The sequence below is a fragment of the Neopsephotus bourkii genome, unplaced genomic scaffold (assembly GCF_033783945.1).
Source record: "Neopsephotus bourkii isolate Nb327-2 ecotype Australia unplaced genomic scaffold, CSIRO-AGI_Nbou_v1 NB_756, whole genome shotgun sequence".
In the NCBI taxonomy this organism is placed as follows: Eukaryota; Metazoa; Chordata; class Aves; order Psittaciformes; family Psittacidae; genus Neopsephotus; species Neopsephotus bourkii.
The window spans coordinates 1,531,479-1,555,451 of NW_026901254.1; the positions used below are offsets into that span (position 1 = coordinate 1,531,479).

Genomic DNA, 23,973 nt, shown 5'->3' on the forward strand with positions numbered 1-23,973 from the left:
TCTGACCTCTTCTCTGACTTCTAGTCGTATGATGAAAAAATGCTTTTGAAAATATTTAAGTCTAGATACAGGAAGATGACTAAACTCCTAAGCTTTTGTCTTCTAAAACATTCCCATCACTGCCAAAGCTGGTGAAGCTCCTCTGATGGTTACAGTGGTGGGAGCACTAAGGCAGGAAAGCTTCCAAGTGCCTGCAAGCATTCTCACCACTGTACCTTCTGCCTACCTCCTACAAATCTCATTCCTGCCTTTAGAAAATGGGTGGCTGCACACTCAGCACTGCCCTTTCTGTCAGAGCTTAACATGAGGAAACTTCACATAACTGTATAACATACAGGGAACAAATTTGTTTAGCAAGGCAGCCAGCAGCCTTACTGTACTACCCCCCTCCAACATTTAAAGAATGCAACTATCTTCTCTCTTTCCTTTCCCATGTAGCTTGAGAATTACATCCAAGACAGTATGAAGAAAGAAATGGTAGAGATCCAGCAAACTGCAGTGCAGAACCAGACTGCAGTAATGATTGAAATAGGCACAAACTTACTAAATCAAACAGCTGAACAGACTCGCAAATTAACAGATGTTGAAGCACAAGTAAGTAATGAATTTCAAACTAAAAATGCTTCTGCTTCCCAGACACGACAACTATACGCTTAACACAGTTCAGTGTTACACTATGCAATTCAACAATTAGAAATCAATCACTATAATCAACAGCTCTATCCAGCTTAAAGAAACATTAGTAATTGGTAATACATAGTTCTATCTCAAGCCCGCTGTTGTCACTTGAAAAACTTCCAGGAGGATTTGAAGTGTGTCTAGCAAGACAATTACTCCATTCATCTTTAAGGATAATGTACTTAAAACTACTATACTATATCCAAGCATCAGCTGGGTACTAGTGTGCTTTTATACAACCCCCATTGTATATCTTTGTTGATAATTCACCTTTCACGACCAGAAAAAAAGAGAATTCCTTCAACCTGCCTTTCTTCCATTTATCAGGTTAATTTTTTTTCCTTTCAGTTTTCTTTGTGTGTTTTTTTTATGAATGTTTTCACATATACTGTAAGTGGGATAATAGTTCATTTCCAGCACAATGCACTGTATTATTGTCATTTAACAGGGGGATAAGTAAAAAAATCAGAGGTAAATCAAGAAAAAGGAATTAGGGGAGTCTACTAGAAAAGTGAGAGATGACCAAATTCACACAGAAATAAACTTGCCTACTGTACATATTAGTCTCTAAATTATTTCAAACAAACAAAAAGAAAGGATTTGTCTTTCCCTGTTAGACATTTTACTGTCTGTAGAACTCATCCAATGAATTAAGTTACATATTTTAACCTAAAGCAAGCCTTTCTGAACTCCTTGCTAAACTGATAGTTCATAGCTGACAGGCATACTGAATTAAACATTCTGACTGCATTATTCAGGAGCCCATTATTTTGCAGATGTTAGGAGAATGTACTTATTCATTCACAGTAATGTCTTTATGGAAATCACTCAATTATTTTCTGCTTAGAGGAAGAAAATCATCACTGTAACTTTCCTTCTCTGCTTGAAATTACTGGTGACTGGGTTAAGGGCTTAATTAGCAACACAAGGAAATTAGCCAAACAATTGCTCTCTCAAGGACATTTGCTTTTGGCAATAGTTTTCAATTACACTTAAGTGTGAAATCATGTCCTGAATGACTGTTTAACATGAAGGACATGAGTAATCAATTCTTCCTGCCAAGGAAAGCCAAATTCTGCTGAATTAAAAAAAGCTGTTCTAAAACAATGAGAAAATATTTCTAGAAAACATGCCTCAAAGTAATGCAATCTGATACAAACCACAAAAGTATCTTCCATGTTTTCTAATATCTGCATTTCTTCATTTAAAGATAGTAAACAATACACGTAGAGAAAAGGTAACATTAAAATTCAAGGAGTGAAATAACCAAAGTGTGGTTTACGTGATTAACACTTTATAATTCGGGATTAATGAAAGTAGCTAAGAGTGAACTATCTAGTGATTTCAGGACTGGGCCAAGATTTCAACCAGTGAAAGATAAGCAAATTACTTACTTTCTACACCAGACTGAGAAACTTATTCCCTGAACAGCCACCATGATAGTTCCAGTAATGAAATAAGAATATCAGAGGGTAAAGAATGACAATAAAACTAAAGTACACAGCAAGGTTCAGCCATCGATTAGAAACATAGTGTACTACTGAAATATTCCCAATGATACATGGTAGTGTAACAACAAAATCAGTGCAACCCTGTGTATTCTTCTTCATTCTATTTCTATGGGCATTTGTTCCCAAATTAGGTGCTAAAAATATTTATTTTATTTTATTTACAGGCTTAAGTAGAATTTTCACAACATAAAGAAATTACAATTTATAAAAAAAAAATCTTAATTTTCAAATATTTTTATACATTCTATTTAGGTATTAAACCAGACAACCAGACTTGAACTTCAGCTTTTGGAACACTCTCTTTCAACAAACAAACTAGAAAGACAGATTTCAGATCAGACCAATGAGATAACTAAATTACAAGAAAAGAACAGGTAAGTTTGCCTATCAGCTCAATAAAATGCTATTCCCTGATGTGTCCTAGTGGTTTTAAAAACAGATGTACTCATATAGGAAAATAAGGCCTTGTATAGAAGCTCTCCACATCCAGCCATGCCCATTATAAAGGTCATATATTATTTAAAGCCTAGAGAATCATGCAGGTTTATTCTTGTTTTCTGTTTCTATATAAGACTTCACTACCTAAATTTTTCCTCTGTATGTGGAATTTAAGGTTAAAACTGAAACACTTCTCAGTACTTCAGTTGTAGCCAATTTATGTTCTTCTTTAGACTTTCGCATTATATAACCTGACTCAAACTAATCCAGTGCAACCACATCTTTAAACCTTATTTCCATGTAGTACACAGCTATCTGAATACACAATCAGGTCTTTGCCAGAATTTTTTCTAAGCTGGTAAGTAAACTCAAACGCTACTCATATTCAATATTCCTTACTAGTCAATCTTTTGAAATTCAGACCTGTATTCAGCTATTGCTCCCATCAGTTTCTGTACTCGGCTGTTGTCCAAAGGCTCATACCTTTTTTTCAGCTGGTGTCATTTTCATATCACCAGGGTCCTATTTTACTTTTGGCAGTAAATAGTTTACAGAGAAATCTAAAAGCAGCAATAACAGTAGGTTTTCTCCATCAAAGCCATGTTTTTCAATGAGAAACATATGTGCAAAGTGCTTTTTATTTTGAAAGAATTAGCTTAAAAAACCCAGGAGACATGTTTTGACATTTTAGTTCACTACTCTACTACATTTATATATGCTCCCTAAAAGTTTTATCTACCAGCTTAATAAAAACAAGCATCCTTATCAAATGGAAAGCAAAGTAAATACTGACTTTTAAAATGTAACTTTTTTTTGTGTGTGTTAAACTCTGCAGACTTTAAACTACCCTTGTAAAACCCACGTAAAGACAAAAGCATTATTCCTCACCTAACAAAAGACAATCTAATACTGAGCTAATCTGCTTGAAACATAAGGTTCAGGATTTTTGTTTTTTGATAACAGCAGCGGATTTTAGGTAAACTTATCCCTTCTGGTCATGCATCTTTTAACATCAGCTTTCTCAGAGCCTGCATCAGAACAATTACCAATGAAATAATATTCCATCCAGTCACGTACTCATACCAGCTCCAGAACAGGAGATGGATTACACATATTCAAGCAACTATTTGCATGTTTCCCTGTCTTAACACTATAACGTTTATTTAAGTTTATATTTTACTATAATTACAGGACGTTCAAAAACTTCATAGGTTCTAGCTTTAAATAAGTTCTAGCTTTTAATAGGGTAAAAATAATGAAATCTTCCACTATAACTTTTCTTTCATAATGTTGAATTATCAAACAACCAATTATTACACTTTAAAAGCCTGCTATACAGATTATAGTAGATGTTGTTTATGAATGTATTAATATAATAAATTAAAGCACATGTATCAAACTAAACAGCTTTTCTTTAGCTTTCTATTGCATTCATGGCATTAGAGAATGAAGTTGGGTACTTAAGAAGAAAGAAACTGCTGCAACAGGCTTGATTCTCTTTATGTCATATCAGAATTGTTTCTCTGAAGCCTAACTGTAATCCTTTATTTAGCTTTCTAGAAAAAAGAGTTCTTGAGATGGAAGACAAGCACACTCTTCAGCTGAAGTCAATAAAAGATGAAAAAGATCAGCTTCAGGTCCTAGTAGCCAGACAGAATTCTATTATAGAAGAACTAGAAAAACAGTTAGTTACAGCTACAGTAAACAACTCAGTTTTGCAAAAACAGCAACATGATCTGATGGAGACTGTTCACAACTTGCTTACTATGATATCTACACCAAACTGTAAGTAAAAGCAGACATGCTTATATCATTTGAGTGACATTCCCTAAACTGTGTACATTATTAACTGTAAAGTCTGAACAACCAGTTTTGCCACACTTATGCTTCTCAAAAATTATGTAATTTTCCTTAAATTTTGCATCTGAGTTAAGGAACCTATTTTTTAGGGGCACACGGGGAGGTGGTGGTGGTGGGGAAACAGACGCAACATCTATACGCTTTCTTTTCAACATTTTGTTCATCTTCTGTGGTTTATATTGATTTGCCTGGAGACTTCTTCAGTAATTCTACAAAACACAGAGATGCCAAGTATCATTCATATCACATGGCATTCATTCATGTATATATTGACCATATATTTAGGTTAGACTGCATGATGTAAGGCTGTAGCTTTTTTTCCTGGCTCCCAAGGGGTGCTTCTGCCACCTCTCATTGCTCTGTGCAGAGTTGATCAAAGAAAGGACAAATTACAGTGTCTATAAAGGGCAAAGGAATCAGTACCGGCTCAGTTTTTAGCACCTATGTATGCCCCAAATAACAAAAGTCCCAGCCCAGGGCAGCAGGTACTACCAGAAGTCCTTGGTCATTTACTGAACCCATAAAAATCCCACAACCTCACGAATTTTGTAGGCAATAATCTCACTCTTAGATGCCTTGACAACCCTGCAACAAATTGAATTCACTGAGCACAGCTTCCGAATTTAGGCAGATTCACATGTGCCATTAAAAAAAAGCCCACACAAGCCATAAACTGCAAGTTATGGCTAAACAGGATTTAAACAAATGAACGATTCTTTACTTTGAATTTCATGTCTGATATGGAACTTTGCCAAATTAATAAGGTATAGCTGTTCTACATAAAACAGTAAAGAATTTGGCATATTTGCCTGTAAAATTCTCAGAGCTCAAAACACAGATGCATATACAGCTCTAAAAACAGATTTTAAATTAAATACTAGAATAAATTTAAAATACATGCTATTACAACTTGGAAAACAGTATAGATGGACTGTGCTTTGTTACTGTAAGCTGAATCACAAAAAGGGAATAGGGTGTTCAGGAGTCCTTGCTTTCAGTGGCATCCTAAATTATAAGATGTAGATTTTTCTAAACAAAGTAAAACCCAAGTTTTTTGTCTTAATTATTGATACTATCCCCTTAAATACCATTACCAAGGCTGTACATGTTCCTGCTGATATTATCTGCTGTGCTAGTGCACAAATAAGTAAACAAGTCAAAGTCATGTTGGCTACAACACTGTTAAACCCAGAGTGGAAAAAATAATGAATGCTTGCCAAAAAGACAAAATTAGCAGGGAAAGCTTCTAAGACAGTATACAAACAATAGAGTGTGGAAAAGCTATTAAAACACTGAATGTGTTATTTTTATGTTTAAGGCAAAGCATGTAAACAGGTAAATAATGAATAAGCAAGTTCTTTTTCAAGAACATAATAAGCAACTATAATATATGCATGTATTTGGCACCTAAAACTTTGGACTAATAAGCTGTGCTTGTTAGCTTAAATTAAAAGGGAAAATACACAGAACCAACCCCAAAAGGGTAAAAGATGAAATACCAGTCAGCAGGCAAAGTGCCAGGAAATTCCAACCTCCATAGTTAATAAAGAACTGAACAAAAAGATGAGCCTTAGACTGTTCTGTAAAATAAGAAGGCTTAGGCATATTTAAATACATTTTTTACACAAATGAATTCCAGAAGGGATATCTCCTTTGTGGGTTGGGCTGTGCTGCCAAGTTTCAGCTTGGTACATACAAAGTTGTGTCTGCTCAGTACAGGGTCAAAACCACTAGCTAAAACTGTGTAAGTGAAGTTATTCCAGTCATCTGTATAAGAAAAGATTTCATAACTCTTACGTTAGATTTCACAACACTAGAGTACTGGCCAAAGGTCATTATTAATATAATCAGTTGCTAGTTAGATATGTTTGTAATAGTGCATGCAGAGGTTGTAATGCATGTAGGAGTTCCAGCAAAGGCAATGAATGGAAACAGAAACTGTTCAACTGAATGAGAAACTATATCCTAAGTTCTGTTATTCCACATATGAAGAAATGTCAGCACTTTTTAACCTATCAAGCAACCATGCTCATATCAAAATAATGTCTCTAAATAATATACAGTAACAACACATGTAATTTTACCTTCATTTCTTTTGGGACCAGGTGTATTTTTCAGTACTGCAAAGTTTTAAGCTGATTGCATCATTAATTGCGTCTTAGTAACGTCTGTTCATCTTCTCTTAATGCCTTCAATTTCTGTTGTATTTTTAACAGCTAAGAACAACTTCATAGCTAAAGAGGAGCAAATCAGCTTCAAAGACTGTGCTGAGGCTTTCAAGTCTGGACTGACAACAAGTGGAATCTACACTTTAACAGTTCCAAACACTGTACAAGAAAAGAAGGTAGGATGCCTATAAAGTGCTACCTAGGCATACTGTGTATTAAAAAGAACAGCTAATTAATAGTGAAGTTTATTACTTATCATGTTTATTTTAATGAGCATGTCATCACTTACAGATTTGAGTGTCTCACAGGAAGTCATTCAGGTGAAATCTTGGCTTAGTCAAAATGAACAAGCATTTTGTTGTTCATTTCAACATGCCAGAATTTCATTCTTTGTTTCCCTATAATTAACACAATTAAAGAAATATAGTACTATAATTTCTTTATGAAATCTCTATCTCCAACACAATTGCTATGCATGATCAGCAGCCTCCTGTCTCCTCTAACTTCCTAGTTCCTTCATATGCCCAAGTCCTTTCAGGTGGCAACAGAAGGTAAAATCGGGGGCAAGGAAGCGTACTCATGGATATGTACTCACGTAAGCAATCTTCTAGTACTGGATTCAGTACTGGGTTCCAGTTCTTTGTTATGCAGAGTTTTAAGGGCATTTGTGTAACAATTAGGTAGCAATTACATCAGCACAACTGACACTGGGTAACAGAGAGGACTTTTGTGGAAAATACCACTCTGATTTAAATAGAAGATGAGTTTGTGGTGTTTTCACTGTGTCAGTTTAAATTAATTCCTCTAGCAATATCTTGTCTCCCTATGTGTTTAACCGAAGAACTTGTGTCCATTTAGTTTAAAGCAACACATTACACATCTGTAGAAGAAATCTGGAAATAAAAATGGCACTCTGGATAAAACAATGGATGCCTGACAGAGATTCTCCATCTACTGAAGTAAACAAAATGATAAAGGTTCAGATGGTACAATTCAGTTGAAACAGTCAATAAAATCTGAAAGGGAGAAAAGTGTCAGGTGGACTGCGCAGCTATAAGCATTCTGAGGAGTGAGACTCAAATGATGAATGTTTGTTTCCAATTTTCAGACACAGCAGGCTGAAGAGGCCAAGAGGACAAGGGACATTTGAATATAGACAAAAATGCTTAATACATTTCTTAGATGAACCCTAAATAATTTTCTACAGTTTTTATAATCTCATAAAGTAGTCAAAGTAGACATTTCCTTAAAGAAAAAAAAGTGTTTTATGGAGTGCTTAAGGCTCTACTTTATTATATCAGAAATAATGGGGGGGGGAAGCTAACAGAAAATGTACAAAAGCAGAGAAAAATGAGGGCACATGTGGAAAAGCAGTTGGTAAAATTCTGACAAAGTGAGAGAATCAAATTTTGATAGCAAAGGTTTAGAAACTAAATTCACTGGTGACTAGTCTTTGAAGTGCCAGAACTTCATCTAACCCAAGTCAGACTTTGTGATGTTTACCCTTACAAAGCTCTCAACTAAAGGAAATAAACAATACGCTTGGATAAGTTCTATAAAATACAATACATAAAATCTACAATTTCTGCAGATATCATCTAGAGAAATTATGCAGTTTGCTTCCTTTGGGAAAGAAAAAAAAAACGAAACCAAAAGAGACTAGTTTTCCTTTGGAATAGTCTAGCCTATATTCAATACAACTGTTTCACAAGAAAGTTACATAAGTTGCAATAAAGTAGTTTATTACACATGAAGCAGGATGGTATTTAAATAGCATATTTATCTACAATCAGTTTTAAAAGCTAAACGAGATGCAAGCTACTGCATCTATAAAGTAATAGATTGCAGCAGTCTTTGTGAGACATCTCAGGAATGATTACATTCCTTGATTCTCTTAATATTGCTTCTCTCAGGCTTTTACCTTTGGTTTTAATTTTACTATCAAAACCAATATATATAGCATTCATATTTTCCAAAAGCAGACACAGGTCATATTACAGAATGAAAATTTCATAAACCTTAACATTGCATTTTCAAACAATAAATGTTTAGGCAATTTATATGACCTGAATAATGCACATTCCTACAAAACTAAAACCTACCAAAATATTCTATCCCTGAAGCAAAAGTACAATCAGAAATTTCCTAAAAATATAAAACATTAAAATGGACATTAAACATTTAATAATATCAGATTAAACATTTGAACATGGAGGCTTAAAACACTTAACAAAAATACCTATTCTAGTAATTGACTAGGCTAAGAAAGTAGTTCAAATGTACTAATCTAATTACTAATTTAATTAAATTAGTAATTAATTTAGTAATATCAGAGATTTATTCTTATTCTGCCTCCTTCAGATAGAATGAAAAAGACACTTAAAAAGACAGCAAAGGTTTATTTACTATATGGCATGGAAAATAGAAGACTAAAAAGTTTTAACCTGAATCAGATTTTTTTTATATAAATACAACTGTGGAAAAGGAGTTGTCAAGGGAAGTTAAGGTTTAGGGAAAATCAACACGTTACACCATTTTCAAATGTTTATGATGTGGATGGCCACTCAGACCAGGAAACAGAATGACCTTTTTTATGTGCAGAAGTGCTGCTCTGCTGTTTATGTTTTTGTCTTTTCCTCTTGTAACACCTTCTGACCTCCCAACAGGCTTACAAAGAACTTCTGTGTAATCTGTAACTGATCACACTTTACTAATTTGTCTCCCATCATAATCCAGAACTAAAGAACTTCATACAACAGTTGAGAGGAAAACAATTATTTCATTCCATTAATATTTTCAAGCTTTCAAGCTTTCCTGTTCTACAACAGGACAAAAGCTAAGTCCTTTTAAAAACACTGAGGAAAAACAGCAAAAGACTGCTGACACAAGATAAAATGGCAGAGGCAAATCATGAAAAGTCAATTGCTTCATGTTTACAGTAGGCACGTGAACATATTAACCTTCTGATTAATTAATCTGGTTAATTCTGGTCTAGATGACCCTGATACATTAGCTCAACTTTTACGCAACTATTATGACCACATTACCCCAGATCTTAAAATAGGAGCAGAAGCAATGTCTAAGCTCTTCCCATTTCCACCCATGTTGAGCTGAATTTTTTGACTGACACATATTCCAAGCCAAGGCTTTTTTAACCAAAACTTTCTTGCAGGCAGTGATTTGGGCAGGTTTGAATTTATCAACAAAATGGTTCTGCATAACTTTCCTAAAAAGTGATTATCTGGACAACTAGGTAGTCGTTTCAAAAGGAGCCAATGCCATGGACCTTACATCTAAAATAAATATACAGAGATTGTTTCCAATTTTAATCCCATTAAAAAAGAGCATGTGTGTAGTTTCTCTGATACAGGAAGAAGTCAGATGAGAGGTTTTTGTTTTTTTCTTTTTTTTTTTTTTTTTTTTAATTTTGGAAGTTTCATCATATCTTTTTTCACTGGTAACTGGTATTAGGTTAAATTACATTATAAACCACACATGTAGGTTGTTTAGGTTTTTTGTTGTTTTTTTTTTTTTTTCCAGAAAAGAGAAACTAAGACCACAATTTTTATCTAGTTACATCTCTGGGAGCTAGAGATAACAGAATACAAAATCATTAAGCATCATGACTCAGAAATGTTCAAACAACAGCCAAAAGTGATGTGAATGGACTCTGCACAGACATGGCCACTGCAAGTGCTTTGGTATAAAAATTGGAATGGTTCTTTAGCCTTACCATTCAGAAAGTAGGTCTGAAAACTCTTATGCCCCAAATATCCTAATGTATAAGAATAAAGAAGAAAAATTACGTATACTGAAAGTCAACTTCCTAGACAGTTAAGACATCAAACTGTCATCAAACTGCTCATAGCTTACACACCATCTTTGGAAAGGGGACTAGTCCTGGTGGCCTGTACATTACAGCATTTTAAAAAATACAGCACTGATTCTAGCTGAAGGTGAAAAACATAAATGGCTAACCTTAGCTCTCATAGTACTACAGCTGCTAGAACTGTAAATACTGAAGCAGTTCGCAAGATAAATCAAATATTCCCCCTGCCAATTTGTTGTAATTTGAGAGGCTAATATCTTTATTCTTTTTGGCATCTGCTTGAAGACTCCTGCTGCCTGCCTAATCTTGGTATCTATTTGTACTAATCACATGAAATGTTACATTTCTTCCTTTTGAATATAAAACCTAGGTTAGGCTGAAAGTTCAGAAGAGTTCTGTTCTAGTAATGAGTGCTAGAGAAAGCCTCACATGCATATCATTTTACTGGAGAATGAAGATTTATTATTTTTTTTAAAGAAGTTATCATCCAAATAAATGCTTCATCTCCCTTCATTTTTCACATATATCATGAAGAAATTGTTCCCTCGGCAGACTGACACAGTAATTTATTGCTAGAAACTAAATGAATCCTTTCCTTAATCTTCATTTTACTGAATAGCATATCTCCATCCTTAAAATTACTTAGTAATATATACCATTCACTTATATATACATATAGTATATAGTATATATACATATATACATATAGTATATGTAGTAAAAAGTAATAAACATAGATCAACTTATTTAATTTTCTTTCCTTAATCTTTACTGCCATTTTTCTTCACAGAGTTATTTTTTCCCAAATTAAAAATCAAGTGTGCATGCAAATTTGAAGTTCCTAGTGTTACAGTAAATATTTTCATCTGTTTATTCAGAGAATTGATTTCTAGGGAAATTATCTGGAAAGCAAAGGAATGATTTCATAAGCAAAGATGCATATGTGAGAGTTTGAAAGACAGTGTTCTGGATTGCCAGTCAAGCCTGAAAACTAAGTATTTCACTTACTTAATAGGTGATAACTATATTGAAAACTCAGCCCACTTTTACTTCCTAAGATGACACACAAAACAACGCGCCAGAACAGAAGCTTCTTTGAAGTCATATTTTTTCAGTGAATTTCCAGGATGACTAACAGTTCAAAGAACTCAAATCTGCTAACACTGATAAGACAGCCCTCCCATAGAAGAGGATGAAAAAGACATACAGCATCTGTGTCATTCAGTCACAATTTGGGGCATTTATAGGCACATTGTGACAAGCAGCTGTAATAAGTGTCCCCAGTATACTGGCACCTTAAGTAATACCTTTTATCTCTGACACTGCAGTGAATATACACAAGAATTTTAAGGCAGTCACTTTCTATTTTAATCTAGAAGGAGGCTGACTGAACAAATCACTTATTAACTTGAATTCTACTGCGTGAGGCATGAATTTATTGGGTATTCTAAAACTGAATTCACTGAACTGCTTACTGTGTGTCAATCCTCTCAGATGTTTAGCAATAACATGGTAAAATCAAAGATGATTGTCCTGGTTTTTTTTTTTTTATGAACATTTGGACATATGGTTATTTTTTTTTGTTCTAGAATATAAGATATTAATTACAGGCTGTATATTAACATGGCTACAAGATTTAACTTTCAGATAACAATTGTTCTATACTTAGATTTATCTTTGGGGTCAGACCATCTGCAAAGGCACTGAACAATGACAATGGAAATAAAAACATATTTCAGCTTGCTCATTGCCTGAATTTAACAGTATGATAACATCTGTTAATGTTAATCTGACAAGCCATGGAAATTTGAATGGATCTCTCACAAAAAGGGATGGAGAAGTGAAAACATCTTTCAGGAGAGATATTTCATCAGGAAACTCACAAAAATATCAGTGCAAGAGGGAAGTATAGAATCAGAAGCTACATTCATATTTTAATTGCTTCAACACCAGCAATCAGCCAATTTTAAGACATCATTTCTATTCTGTATAAGCATCATATATACTCAGAAATCATATTCATTTGTGGGCAACCACAGCTGATTTGTATAAAGGCTATGAAAACTGGCATTTTTAGGTGAATACATGTTTTGCATTTGTGCACTTTAAAACTTGGCACAAATGCTTTGTATTTTTGTTTTGCTGTGACTGCATGCACTTATGTTGCTACATGCTTACTCTGGTAGGCCTACTGTGACATGGAAACTGGTGGAGGAGGTTGGACAGTTATTCAGAGACGTGAAGATGGCAGTGTGGACTTTCACCGGACATGGAAAGAGTACAAGATGGTAAACAATGTTTTCTGAAGCCTCAATGTTATTATCTGAAATCTGATATAATGAGGTTGCATTAATGGCATCCTTAGAATGCAAGCAGGCATTAAAAGTTATCTTTGTCCTTAGATACACTACTTCAACATTTTCTAAATGAACAAGTTGTTTGTCTAAGCAGACTTGCAAGCATGATGTTTGTTTTTTAGAGAAACTTCACTTTTCTTTGGTCAACTGATTCATATGTCCACATTTTTTGAGTTGTTTATATTTGTGTTTCTACTGGCAACAGTAGAAACTGCTCCAAGCCTACTAAGTAATATTGATTCACTATTTCAGATTCCTGAGTTTGTCTTCACTGAAATTAACTTTTTGAAATACGGCAGATCTATGACCCCCACAGACAGTAAATTCTTAGTTGACAGACTGAAAACTGTTAAACTTAAAAATTGATAAAGTGATAATTTCAAACTCAAAGAAAAAACAAAACAAACCTATTTAAATACACTGCTTGAATTACAGGGATTTGGTGATCCTGCTGGGGAGTACTGGCTGGGAAATGAGTTTGTTTCTCAACTGACTAATCAGAAGCGCTATGTTCTTAAAATACACCTGAAAGACTGGGAAGGGAATGAGGCATATTCATTGTATGACCACTTCTCTCTAGCAAATGAAGAACAAAAATACAGGTAAGCAGAAAAAAAATCAGATCTTAATTAAAAAAAAACAGCTAATAAGAATTCTAGACTGTGTAGATGCAAGATCATATTTCATATGAAATATGATTTTTCAGTTAATGCGGAAAATGCTTGCTCCATTTTTCACCTATTGCCTAAAGCAAATTTTTCAATGGAGAGAATGTGTGTTTTTCTAATGCACACTGGGTGAGTGTAGCACACAAGATGTACAAAGATGATGAGATGGCATGCTATAAGAGAGGATACATGTGCCAAAATAATGGATGGCAGTGCAGAGTCTTCAGGGCAACAGGAACCTGTCTGCAAGTGCTATCGTATTCTGGTTCCCTGCAGTAAGTTAATTTCTGGAAGGTGTATGACTAAAATAGATAATACTGCAAGGAAATTTTCCACTTAAGTCTGTGACTAGTAGGAGCTGTTCTGTTGTCATGAACAGCACAGAGGTAACGCTGCCTTCTACTTCCATGACCCACTGGCTTGAATTGCCAACTCTCCTACGTGTGAAAATTAAGCTAGCAGTAAATGTATACTTTCACCCCTCAACAAACTTGTCGATTTAAACACCAGATTTTAATGGACCTATTATATATGCTCCCATAATTCTGTAAAACATGAAGCTTCTCGATTTCTTCTCACATATTTTGGTAAAATAGGAAATAATAGTAATTTCAAATAGATATACATAAATAAATATTATGACAGTATTATACATTTTAAATAGTATCAGCCACAGCTGAAATAGATGGGCAGTTCATACTTCATTCTCCAGGCTCTCTGTAAATGTAGTAGATAATGTTTGATTGCTTATAGAAGCAACTAGAGACCACACCGTAACAGATGCTTTCTTATGACATGGCCCATAAAATGTTTATAAGAATCTTAGATTCATGGAGCTCTAGGTGACTGTACAGAAAAACTATCTAAACTCAGATGAATTTCTCTCAAGATTTCTAGCAACTACTTCTTGTAAACAAAGTCAGTCTGACACCTAAGAAAATTGATGCTGTTATTTCAACTCAAGTTTACATGCAAAGCAATCCAAAACAGTCAGCATCCCCCCTCCTCTGCCAAATTGTTAGATCTAATGCCTTAGTAGTATACAGTTGTCTCAATTCCAAAACAAATATTGTTTTTTTTTTTCATCTGGAAACAGTCAGATTCTACAGCAGAGATTTTTTTTAAAGCAAGGCTTTACAATACTTGTAATGGCAACCTTTGCAAAATCGGTTATTACCCCATCCATTTACAATAACAATTACTGAAAACTAAGATGGTCATCTGAAAAATGATACTTTATTTTAGCATGCAAACATGGAATGTATGCATGCAAGTAGATTAAAAAATATATTTACATTATGAAAGAAACAAAAAAAAAACCCTAGGAGAGTATTCAATTAAGAGCATTAATACATTCTGAATGCTGGAAAGATTATGAGTTGGGCCATGAAACTGGAGTCTCATAGATTCACTGAACATTTGAGATCAAAATGCACTTTGAGTCAAAATTCCTGATCTCAAAGATACGAGGTCAGACCAGGTTGCTCAGGGCTTTATCCAGTTGGCTCTTTATAACCTCAAAAGGTGGAGATTGCACAGCCTGTTCCACTGCTTGTCCGTCCTCATTGTGAAAAAGGTTTTCCTGATACCCAGCCAGAACTTCTCATTTAAATTTACATCTGCTGTTTCTCATCTTCTTGTTATACTAAGCAGTACTTTCAAAAATTGAATAATAATAACAAATGAATAATGCCTTCCTTACATTAGATATGATATTTGATAATCAAGCCTAAATCATACATTATACTTGGAATCTTTAATACCACTGATGGGTAGAAACTGTCTTACAGAATTTTGACCTTACATGAAGAAAAAACAGGATATTTGACTTTCTGAAAAAGTTTTTTGAGAAAATCTGTAGAGCCGATCTTTTGAAATATAAATGAATAAAAATTCATCTATTCTTAATATTTTCAAATAGAGAATATAAAATAGGTGAAAATAATCTGTTAAACCTCCAAAACCAACTTCTATCATAAGCACAGAATTACATGCAAGATAAAGACTGATCCGGGGACAGATTAATTCTCCTCAGTCAGATCTCCTCAAGCAAACAGAATATGACAAGAAGGATGAGCTGTCTGACACAGAAATACAGTCACCAAAGAGATACTGTGGGAGAAGAGGGTTTGAGTCCTTGTAATTCAAGGTAGCACAGCAATTGCCTCCCCAGTTCTTGCCGTGTGTCCCTCACCACTGAAACTGCATCTGCACCTTATAAGCAGATCCAAACAGTAGCAGCCTCACTGAAAGCTTACCTTGCCAGGAACTGAAGGAAACTTAAATACCTGTGAGGATTTAACATTAAATAAATCTATGAAGGATGTGAAAAAGAAGAGTAATTAGGAAAGTGAAAAGCAAATTACTGAGGAACTCCTAAAATACCAGTTACTAGTTGGTAATTAATAGTCCAGGTAATGCTATTATCTCCTGCACATGCAAATTTGTAATGCAAAATTGCCATGTTTTGCTAACAGCAAAGTAAGAATAAAAATGTTTTGGCCTAAACCCTTGAAGCTGATTAAAAAAATAATTGCATAATGTACTTGCACTGTTAAAAAATGCATGATCTGTATGAAAAGTTCCAGGAGTTGGTATCTACTTGCTCTCATTTTCATCTAATATGACATGAACAAAACAGTCATTTCTGCAAATGTGGAGGCTGTTCATCAGAATATTGTGCTGACCATTCCTGCTCATGTGAAAACATTATGCTGCAAAACAGCTTAAAACAGAACATTGGCCAGAAGTGAACTCAACTATTTATTGTTGATATTATGTGATATTTATTGCAAACTATTCCATCATTATGTCACAGATCAACTACCATTAACTTCCACATACTAATTGTTTTTCCATTCCTCGCTTTTACAGGATCTACCTTAAAGGACTTACTGGGACAGCGGGCAAAATAAGTAGTATAAGCCAGCCAGGAAATGATTTTAGCACAAAGGATGCAGACAATGACAAATGTATTTGCAAATGTTCACAAATGCTAACAGGAGGTAGGAATGTTTTTTTGTTTCTTGGTCTTCCTATTTTTATTGGCACTGAAATTGTCTATGAGATAAATAGTGATAATCTGGATTTAGTAAATTGTGACTGTTGAAGAAATCCAAAATCAGGGATAGAAATGCTGGTATCGTGCCTCCAAATGAAATATATTATCATTTCACAAAAGTTAGTTAAAGCAAAACAAGAGAAGTTAAAACTGGAGGGGACAAAATTCTCTACAGTTTGGGTACAAGAAAGTCTGTAATCCAGAACTGATCAAAGGAACAGCATTCTTCTTCCAAGGAATGAGATAACATTCAGAGATCAAAATACTTAAGTCCCGTCTCCTTCCTCAGCCCGCTTTTTAGAGGTTCACAGTTCATCAGTGAAATGGCTCCTAATTTTTTAGGCACAAACCCTTTCCCTAAATATCCAGAGGAGAAGAAACCCCTGAAAAGTTGCTGTATATTGTACATAAAACAGCAGGGTACAAGTATTTAATTCCATTTTTCAATATAATTACAAAATTACAAGATGCACCATATCTGTTTTTTTTCTAATGCTTGTTCATCAGTTATTGGAGTTTTAGGTGGTATTTTTATCTTGAACTGTAGAAGCTTCTATAATTTATCAACCTAGAATTCCACATTCTGAAATGTAAACAACTGCTTTGTAAAGCTGACTTCTCTTCCTGTTATCTCTTAAGCAATGGTTCGTTTCCCTATAGCGCATGTTGTAAGACAAAAGACAACTTCAGTATATCCGAAAGGCTAATTGGATTACTGCCCTGCAAAACAGAATGCACACATTATCGCCAACATAACAGAAGTATAAAAATATTATCGTATTCATAAAAATAAATTTTCCTTATGAACCACTAACAAGTCAGGACCATAAAAATACAAAATAAGTTTGGGCAGCCTTTTTCTCTGTTTCCTTCTTACCAAGTTTAAGCAGAGAGGTTTTTAAATAATCTGCCCAGAGAACTGAAACAGATAACTGAATTAATCCTCCAAAATAATTAAGAATGAGTTCAAATCAGTGAAGAACAGGAAGTTACCAAAGAGCAGAGAAAAAACAGACAACTCAATATCATTATAGTTTGAGTTCTGCCCTCAGACTGTCAACAGTAATACTTGATATATATAATAAATTAAGCTTGATTGAACACCTTCCCTTCTCAGTTTTAAACTAGTGTATTACATAAGCTTCAAGAATATGTCATCAGTACATAAATACATTTCTGAGTTTGAGGCAAAATTTTTTATTGACACTTCTAAATCGTAAGAACGAGAAAACTGCATTTAGATTTCTTTCTCATTTCAGGACAACAAAGTGTCCTTATGTACTATTTTGAAAATTACCTCTCCTGATGTTTTAATTTGTTTTCTACCTCGCAGGGTGGTGGTTTGATGCATGTGGACCTTCTAACCTCAACGGAATGTATTATCCATTACGACAGAACAACAACAAGTTCAATGGTATCAAATGGTACTACTGGAAGGGCTCGGGATACTCTCTCAAAGCCACAACTATGATGATTCGACCAGCAGATTTCTAAATGTTTTTGTATTATGTGAATTATGTATTGTATAGCCTTCAAAGACTTCATTTTCCAAGCATATAAACACACATCTGCAACTTGTCTCATTTTCAAGCACAGAAAACATGCACTAGTGTTCTGAAGGGATAGGTTCAGTACAATTCCTGAATTGCAACAGCCTTGATCAGCTAAAGCTCATGTTATTCAACCAGACACAAAGTCTAAAGTATCAATCTGATATAACAGTGATTTGGCCAAACAACTGAATAAAAAGAACATCCAAGAAACCATCAGACAACTTAAGGACACTGTTTTACTGGCCATTTATGTTATGTATGTGTTTGTTAGTAAATAACTGGAACTGTGAAAAATACCTAAAATAGTTTTAGAAATACGCGTTTTGGCTCATCACTGAACTTTAAACATTACTCTAATATAAAACACTTAACTAGATCTAGAACTATTTATCTCCCTGTGTCATGTTTGCCTTTTATGTACATAAAAACCCGTGTCCTGTAATTAGCTGAATACTGTACTTAAAGAATACATTCTGTCTCCCCATAGCCTCCTAAACAACTTCTTATACTTATTCAGGGCTTTTTCTAATAGCCTGTATTACCTTATTTAACAGAGGACAAGTAGCATTAAATTCCTTTGCATTTATTCTTGGGAAATACTGTGTACAAAAGTCACAATTTTTTTTTCAATTTGTAGTTATTACAGTCACTATCTTAACTACAAAAATCCCTGCGAATTACAGCATCTTATGCATACCTTTAGATTTTTATGAAGATTGCACTTTTTTCCTTCATCATTTAACTGTAAAATAACTTATCAGTATTTTATAAACCAATATAATGGCATTAACACCAGATGTCCGATTGTGTGTGACAATCATTTATCACCTGGTGCTGTAGTACATCTATACATTTTGTAATGATAACCTAACTGAAAAACATATGCATGTTCTTTGATACAATTAAATTTATGCTCATGACTTCGGAAAGAAATTACTACATTTCTAAAACAGGAAAAAAAACACCCTGAAATTTATCTAAGGTCATACTGTTGTTTTTTTTTCAGTAATGTTAGGACTTCTCCCTAAGACTTCTCCATAGGTAGGCCCTCAATGTATGCCACAATGTGAATAAATTACTCTACTGGGCGTTTTTCACTTTTTCTTTCTTTAATATTACAACATGCTTTATAATTGTGCACTGTACATTGCAGTTCAGAAGATATTTCCCTAATTTTGTGGAGATTTTTCCCAAAGTAAGTTTTAATTCTCATGCTTAGTCTTTGCCTTATAATAATATTTCATAGAAACGATGAGTCTAGATTACTCCATTTCCTGCTTCACTGCATTTAATCAGACAACTAAAGAAAATACTTCCAGTGTTTGAGATATTAATCATATCCAGCCCAATAATCTAAACAAAACAAAACAAACACATGACAGAATCTGGTACGGTATGAATGCTCAACCTGGCAAAGGAAAATAGTGCTAAAACTGGTTGACATTACCCTTCATTATTTTAGTAAGAAAACGTAGTATGACAAGAATAGCTAGTTTCAATTTGCTGGAAAAAAGTCTTTGCAAAGGTTAAGGCTTTTTGATAGCTATTTTGGGAAGGTTATTGAAGATACTGGTAGGGACACTGAATTGATCGTTTAATAGGACATTTTCATTTTTTGGGGGGGAAAATAGAGTAATTTATCAAGACTAAATGTAAAAGATGTAAAATTTTAGAGTGAACATATCTTAAAATGACATTTTATCTGAATGATATTTCATGGCTTAAGCTGCAAACACCAAGGTAAAGTAGGGACTCTTCAGAATAAATGCAGTAATAGGAGAAAGAAGCCTGCAACTGCTTTGGACTTGGTACAAGCTATTAAAACACAACAACAAGATAACCCTTTCCTTTAATTCCTTCCTGTAAACAAATAAACAGTATATAAAACAAGAATGCACTTCCATTTTCTTGTAATACTTCTTAGGAAGCAGAAAAATAAACAATAGCAGAAAAGAAAACAGAAATGGAATATGAACACCATCCATGCTCAAATAACTGTATCTTTAAAAATAAGACATCTGTTAGAGTAAGAAACCAGAATGACTCAAGAAGGGAATGATTAGAAAGGTGATGGAAATAACACCTCAGACACAGACTTTGTTCCTCTGGAAGACGAGCACACTGCAAACAGAAGCGATTCAGGTTCTCAGCATAACCATAACCTCCCTCAATTTTATCTTCTCACCATCTACCAATCCCTCCTTACTTCTGCTTTATGAATAAAAACTGTAATAAAAAGAAACAATCCCAGCAGGAATCACTTTCAAAGAATGCTATGTACACTGTTACTGATAGTATACTTGTTTATTAACAAGGTAGTCTGAGAAGAAACAGAAAATTCAAAACAGCATCATCTCAAGTATTGTGTTCTTTTTCTATACGATTACGGAAAAGGGTGGGAAAGAACATGCTCATTTATTTTTCACATTCTTACTGTATTTCCTGTATTAAAAAATTTATTTTCTACTCTTACAAAAAGTGCTACATTAGAATTAATTCCTTTGGGCTTACTTCAGAATAATTTATAGTTTCCCTACAACTTAAAATCATGAAATAATGTATTCATCTCAAACATGTAAATTTACATAAATAACAGATTTAGAAAGAAAAATAAGTTCTTAACAGTCAATACAATTATAGTAAAATACAGTTCAAATATAGTAAAAATAAAGTTCAAAACCCATTAAATGTACTTTCTTCAAAGCCCATATGAAACTTCAAGAAACAAGTAGCACATGATAAAATATTCAGCTGCTGCTATAATAGAAGAGAAATTGTGAAACTTTTCTTGGCAAAACTATTGGAGTGATTGACTAGTATTCTGCTAGAATTTTAGTTGGCTTATAACCAAAATAAAATTACCATTTAATCAAGTACAGCACATGGAGTGCAGATACACTCAGGTCTGCACATACATTTGTACTGGTTCACAATTCAGTACTTGAGAATGATCACTAAAGGCAGGAAAAATGCTTCATTTTACCTGCACAGCAGTTTTAGAAGCCGACAGTAATTTTGCATCGCCAAAGTAATTCCTGAACTGAAAATACTGAGTCCATGACATGAATAATCTTTCTGTAAGGTGATAACATGCCTCTCCAGTCTATACAGAAGCACAGATATAAATAAAATATACCACAAATAAATTAAAGAACATTTATACTAAAATAAGAACCTATTCAGATGTTAATTGGAAAATCAATTAATTGGTAGATCAATTTTTTGCATTTTCCATGCCTACCAAATTTTTTGTACATGCTTCAAAAAGTAGCGGATGAAGAAGAAACAAATTCCTTACAGTATTTGCCTTAAAAAAATTACTTTTTTTAATAGGCCTTCTTGTTCACAAAACCTATTTAGACGGATAATCTTTTTCCAGATACACAAAAGAAAGTTCACAAGCTTAAAAGACCATTAAACTTACAGGAGCTGCAGGAAAGCTGGATGAAAGCTCATATGGCTCCTCTGAGATCCAATGGCCCAATTCCAAAGACCACAGAACCTAAAATAAATTAAGCAGTAAGTAGACATCTTCTAATTTCTAAAACAGCAAAACCTTTGAAAGTGTATTTAGAAGTAACAGTGCTGTTGCAATAGTTTGATATTTCATTTACCTGAACTAAATGATTTGCTGAAAACTCAAGCAATCAGAAAGATGCCCATTTTACAACTGAAACCATTAAAATACCAAAGTCCTACATTAAATTTTAAAACCCTATTATTATTTTTAACAATCTTTCTCGAAACTACTCCATCCAGCATTTTTCTTGGGTTGATTTTCTAAACCATTCTTCAAAACAATTTATCATTCTAAGTTGCACCTGGTAGACTGTAATATTAAAAACCACACAAAGAATGGCTTCCACCACCCTTCAAGTGGTAGAAATGTTGTGTTCATGGGAAAATGGAAAAAGACTGAAGTACCTACCATGGCTCTACCCTTGAGTCATATAAAGGGCATTTTGTTACTAGTTTTCAGATTGTCTAAATTCTGAAGCACACTCTGATGGAAGAGGAGTTAATTTTCCTCATTGGCTTCATCAGTGTGAGCTAAGCTGTAAAGCTTAACATGCAGGTAAAAGACTGGTAAGTTCCTTGCCAGATTTGTCCACTGTCACACAATTCTACAACTTTCTCCTCTTACAGACACTTGAGCTTTGCAACATCCTTCCTGTAGTTGCCATTTGGCATGCTTAAATCTAAGTTAAAAAAAAGCATTGTCACCCACTAGTGAGAGGTAACACGATTCATACGTTCAACCTTAAAAACCACAACAACCCACCAATACCCTGCTACTCCTACAGCACTGGCTAGTATTAAGTGAATAAGAAGTGTATATATATAGTGCCAAAATGGGATACAGGAAATTTGTTAGAAAGTAAATGCCTGTGTTTTGGATAAATATACCCCTGGCAGTAAAATGGTTCTTCAGCCATTTCAATAGATGATGTCTTTTTCTTACTGTTAGCACAGCCATGCATCATTAAGCTGTTGTCATCATTTCCCTTAGATTAAGCTGAGTTTCATCAGTGCAATTATTCCTATGCTTGATTCACAATTAACTGAAACATTCTGTATTTTTGAATTCTTTCAGAAGATGCATAAAATCCATATATATATGTACAGTTCTAATTTAAATTATACAACTTTTCCTCATAAATTTGGCAAGCAGTATAAATACTCCTTAGACAAAAATTGGAGCAATAGACATAAAATCATAAAATAGGGTTGAAAAGGACCTTAAGATCATCTAGTTCCCACACCCCTGCCATGGGCAGGGACACCTCGCTCTAAAACATATTACCCAAGGCCTCGTCCAACCTGGCCTTGAACACTGCCGGGGATGAAGCCTCCCTGGGCAACCCCTTCCAGTGCCTCATCACCCTAACAGGAAAGAATTTCTTCCTTGTACCCAGTCTAACCTACCCTGTTTAAGTTTTAACCCATTACCATTGTCCTATCACTACAAACCATAACAAAGAGTCCCTCTCCAGCATCCTTATACGCCCCCTTCAGATACTGGAAGGCTGCTATGAGGTCTCCACACAGCCTTCTCTTCTCCAGGCTGAACAGTCCCAGCTTTCTCAGCCTATCTTCATATGGGAGGTGCTCCAGTCCCCTGATCATCCTTGTGGCTCTCCTCTGGACTTATTCCAACAGTTCAACGTCCTTTGTATGGTGAGGACATGAGAAGTACATGCAATACTCCAAGTGAGGTCTCACAAGAGCAGAGTAGAGGGGCAGGATCACCTCCTTCGACCTGCTGGTCATGCTCCTTTTGCTGCAGCCAGGATACGGTTGGCTTTCTGGGCTGCGAGCACACACAGAACCCAGCTCATGTTCATTTTCTCATCGACCAGCACCCCCAAGTCCTTCTCTGCAGGGCTGCTCTGAATCTCTTCTCTGCCCAGCCTGTAGCTGTGCCTGGGATTGCTTCGACCCAGGTGTAGGACCTTGCACTTGGCATGGTTAAACTTCATAAGGTTGGCATCAGCCCACATCACAAGCGTGTCGAGGTCCCTCCAGATGGCATTCCTTCCCTCCAGCGTATCAACCAAACCACACAGCTTGGTGTCATTGGCAAAGTTGCTGAGGGTGCACTCAATCCCACTGTCCATGTCATTGACAAAGATATTGAACAAGACAAGTCCCAACACCGATACCTGAGGGACACTACTCATTACTGGTCTCCAGCTGGACATTGAGCCATTGACCACAACTCTTTGCGTGTGGCCATCCAGCCAGTTCTTTATCCACTGAGTGATCCACCTATCAAATTGATGTCTCTCCAATTTAGAGACAAGGATGTCCTGTGGGACTGTGTCGAACGCTTTGTACAAGTCCAGGTAG

General features: G+C 34.9%; 2 protein-coding genes across 9 annotated transcripts in view; one reads left to right on the forward strand and one right to left on the reverse strand.

The window, feature by feature from the left end:
* ANGPT2 (angiopoietin 2) overlaps nt 1-19,043 on the forward strand; it is a 38,961-nt gene extending 19,918 nt beyond the window's left edge. The window contains exons 2-9 of one of the 2 annotated variants that reach the window (XM_061354986.1): nt 439-594; nt 2,442-2,563; nt 4,180-4,412; nt 6,704-6,831; nt 12,671-12,772; nt 13,277-13,443; nt 16,384-16,514; nt 17,904-19,043. In XM_061354986.1, the coding sequence (XP_061210970.1) occupies nt 439-594; nt 2,442-2,563; nt 4,180-4,412; nt 6,704-6,831; nt 12,671-12,772; nt 13,277-13,443; nt 16,384-16,514; nt 17,904-18,064 (1,200 nt within the window). In that variant the 3' untranslated portion in view covers nt 18,065-19,043. The remainder of the gene's footprint in view (nt 1-438; nt 595-2,441; nt 2,564-4,179; nt 4,413-6,703; nt 6,832-12,670; nt 12,773-13,276; nt 13,444-16,383; nt 16,515-17,903) is intronic. The other variant, XM_061354987.1, reaches the window with a different exon arrangement.
* The window catches only part of MCPH1 (microcephalin 1), a 121,975-nt gene that overhangs the window by 54,976 nt on the left and 43,026 nt on the right, over nt 1-23,973 (reverse strand). For 4 of the 7 annotated variants that reach the window (XM_061354971.1, XM_061354970.1, XM_061354972.1 and 1 more), the window contains one exon: nt 21,548-21,625. In XM_061354971.1, coding sequence (XP_061210955.1) covers nt 21,548-21,625 — 78 coding nt within the window. Of the gene's footprint in view, nt 1-20,716; nt 20,881-20,903; nt 21,078-21,547; nt 21,626-23,973 lie in introns of those variants that run through there. The other 3 variants (XM_061354974.1, XM_061354973.1, XM_061354975.1) reach the window with 3 other exon arrangements.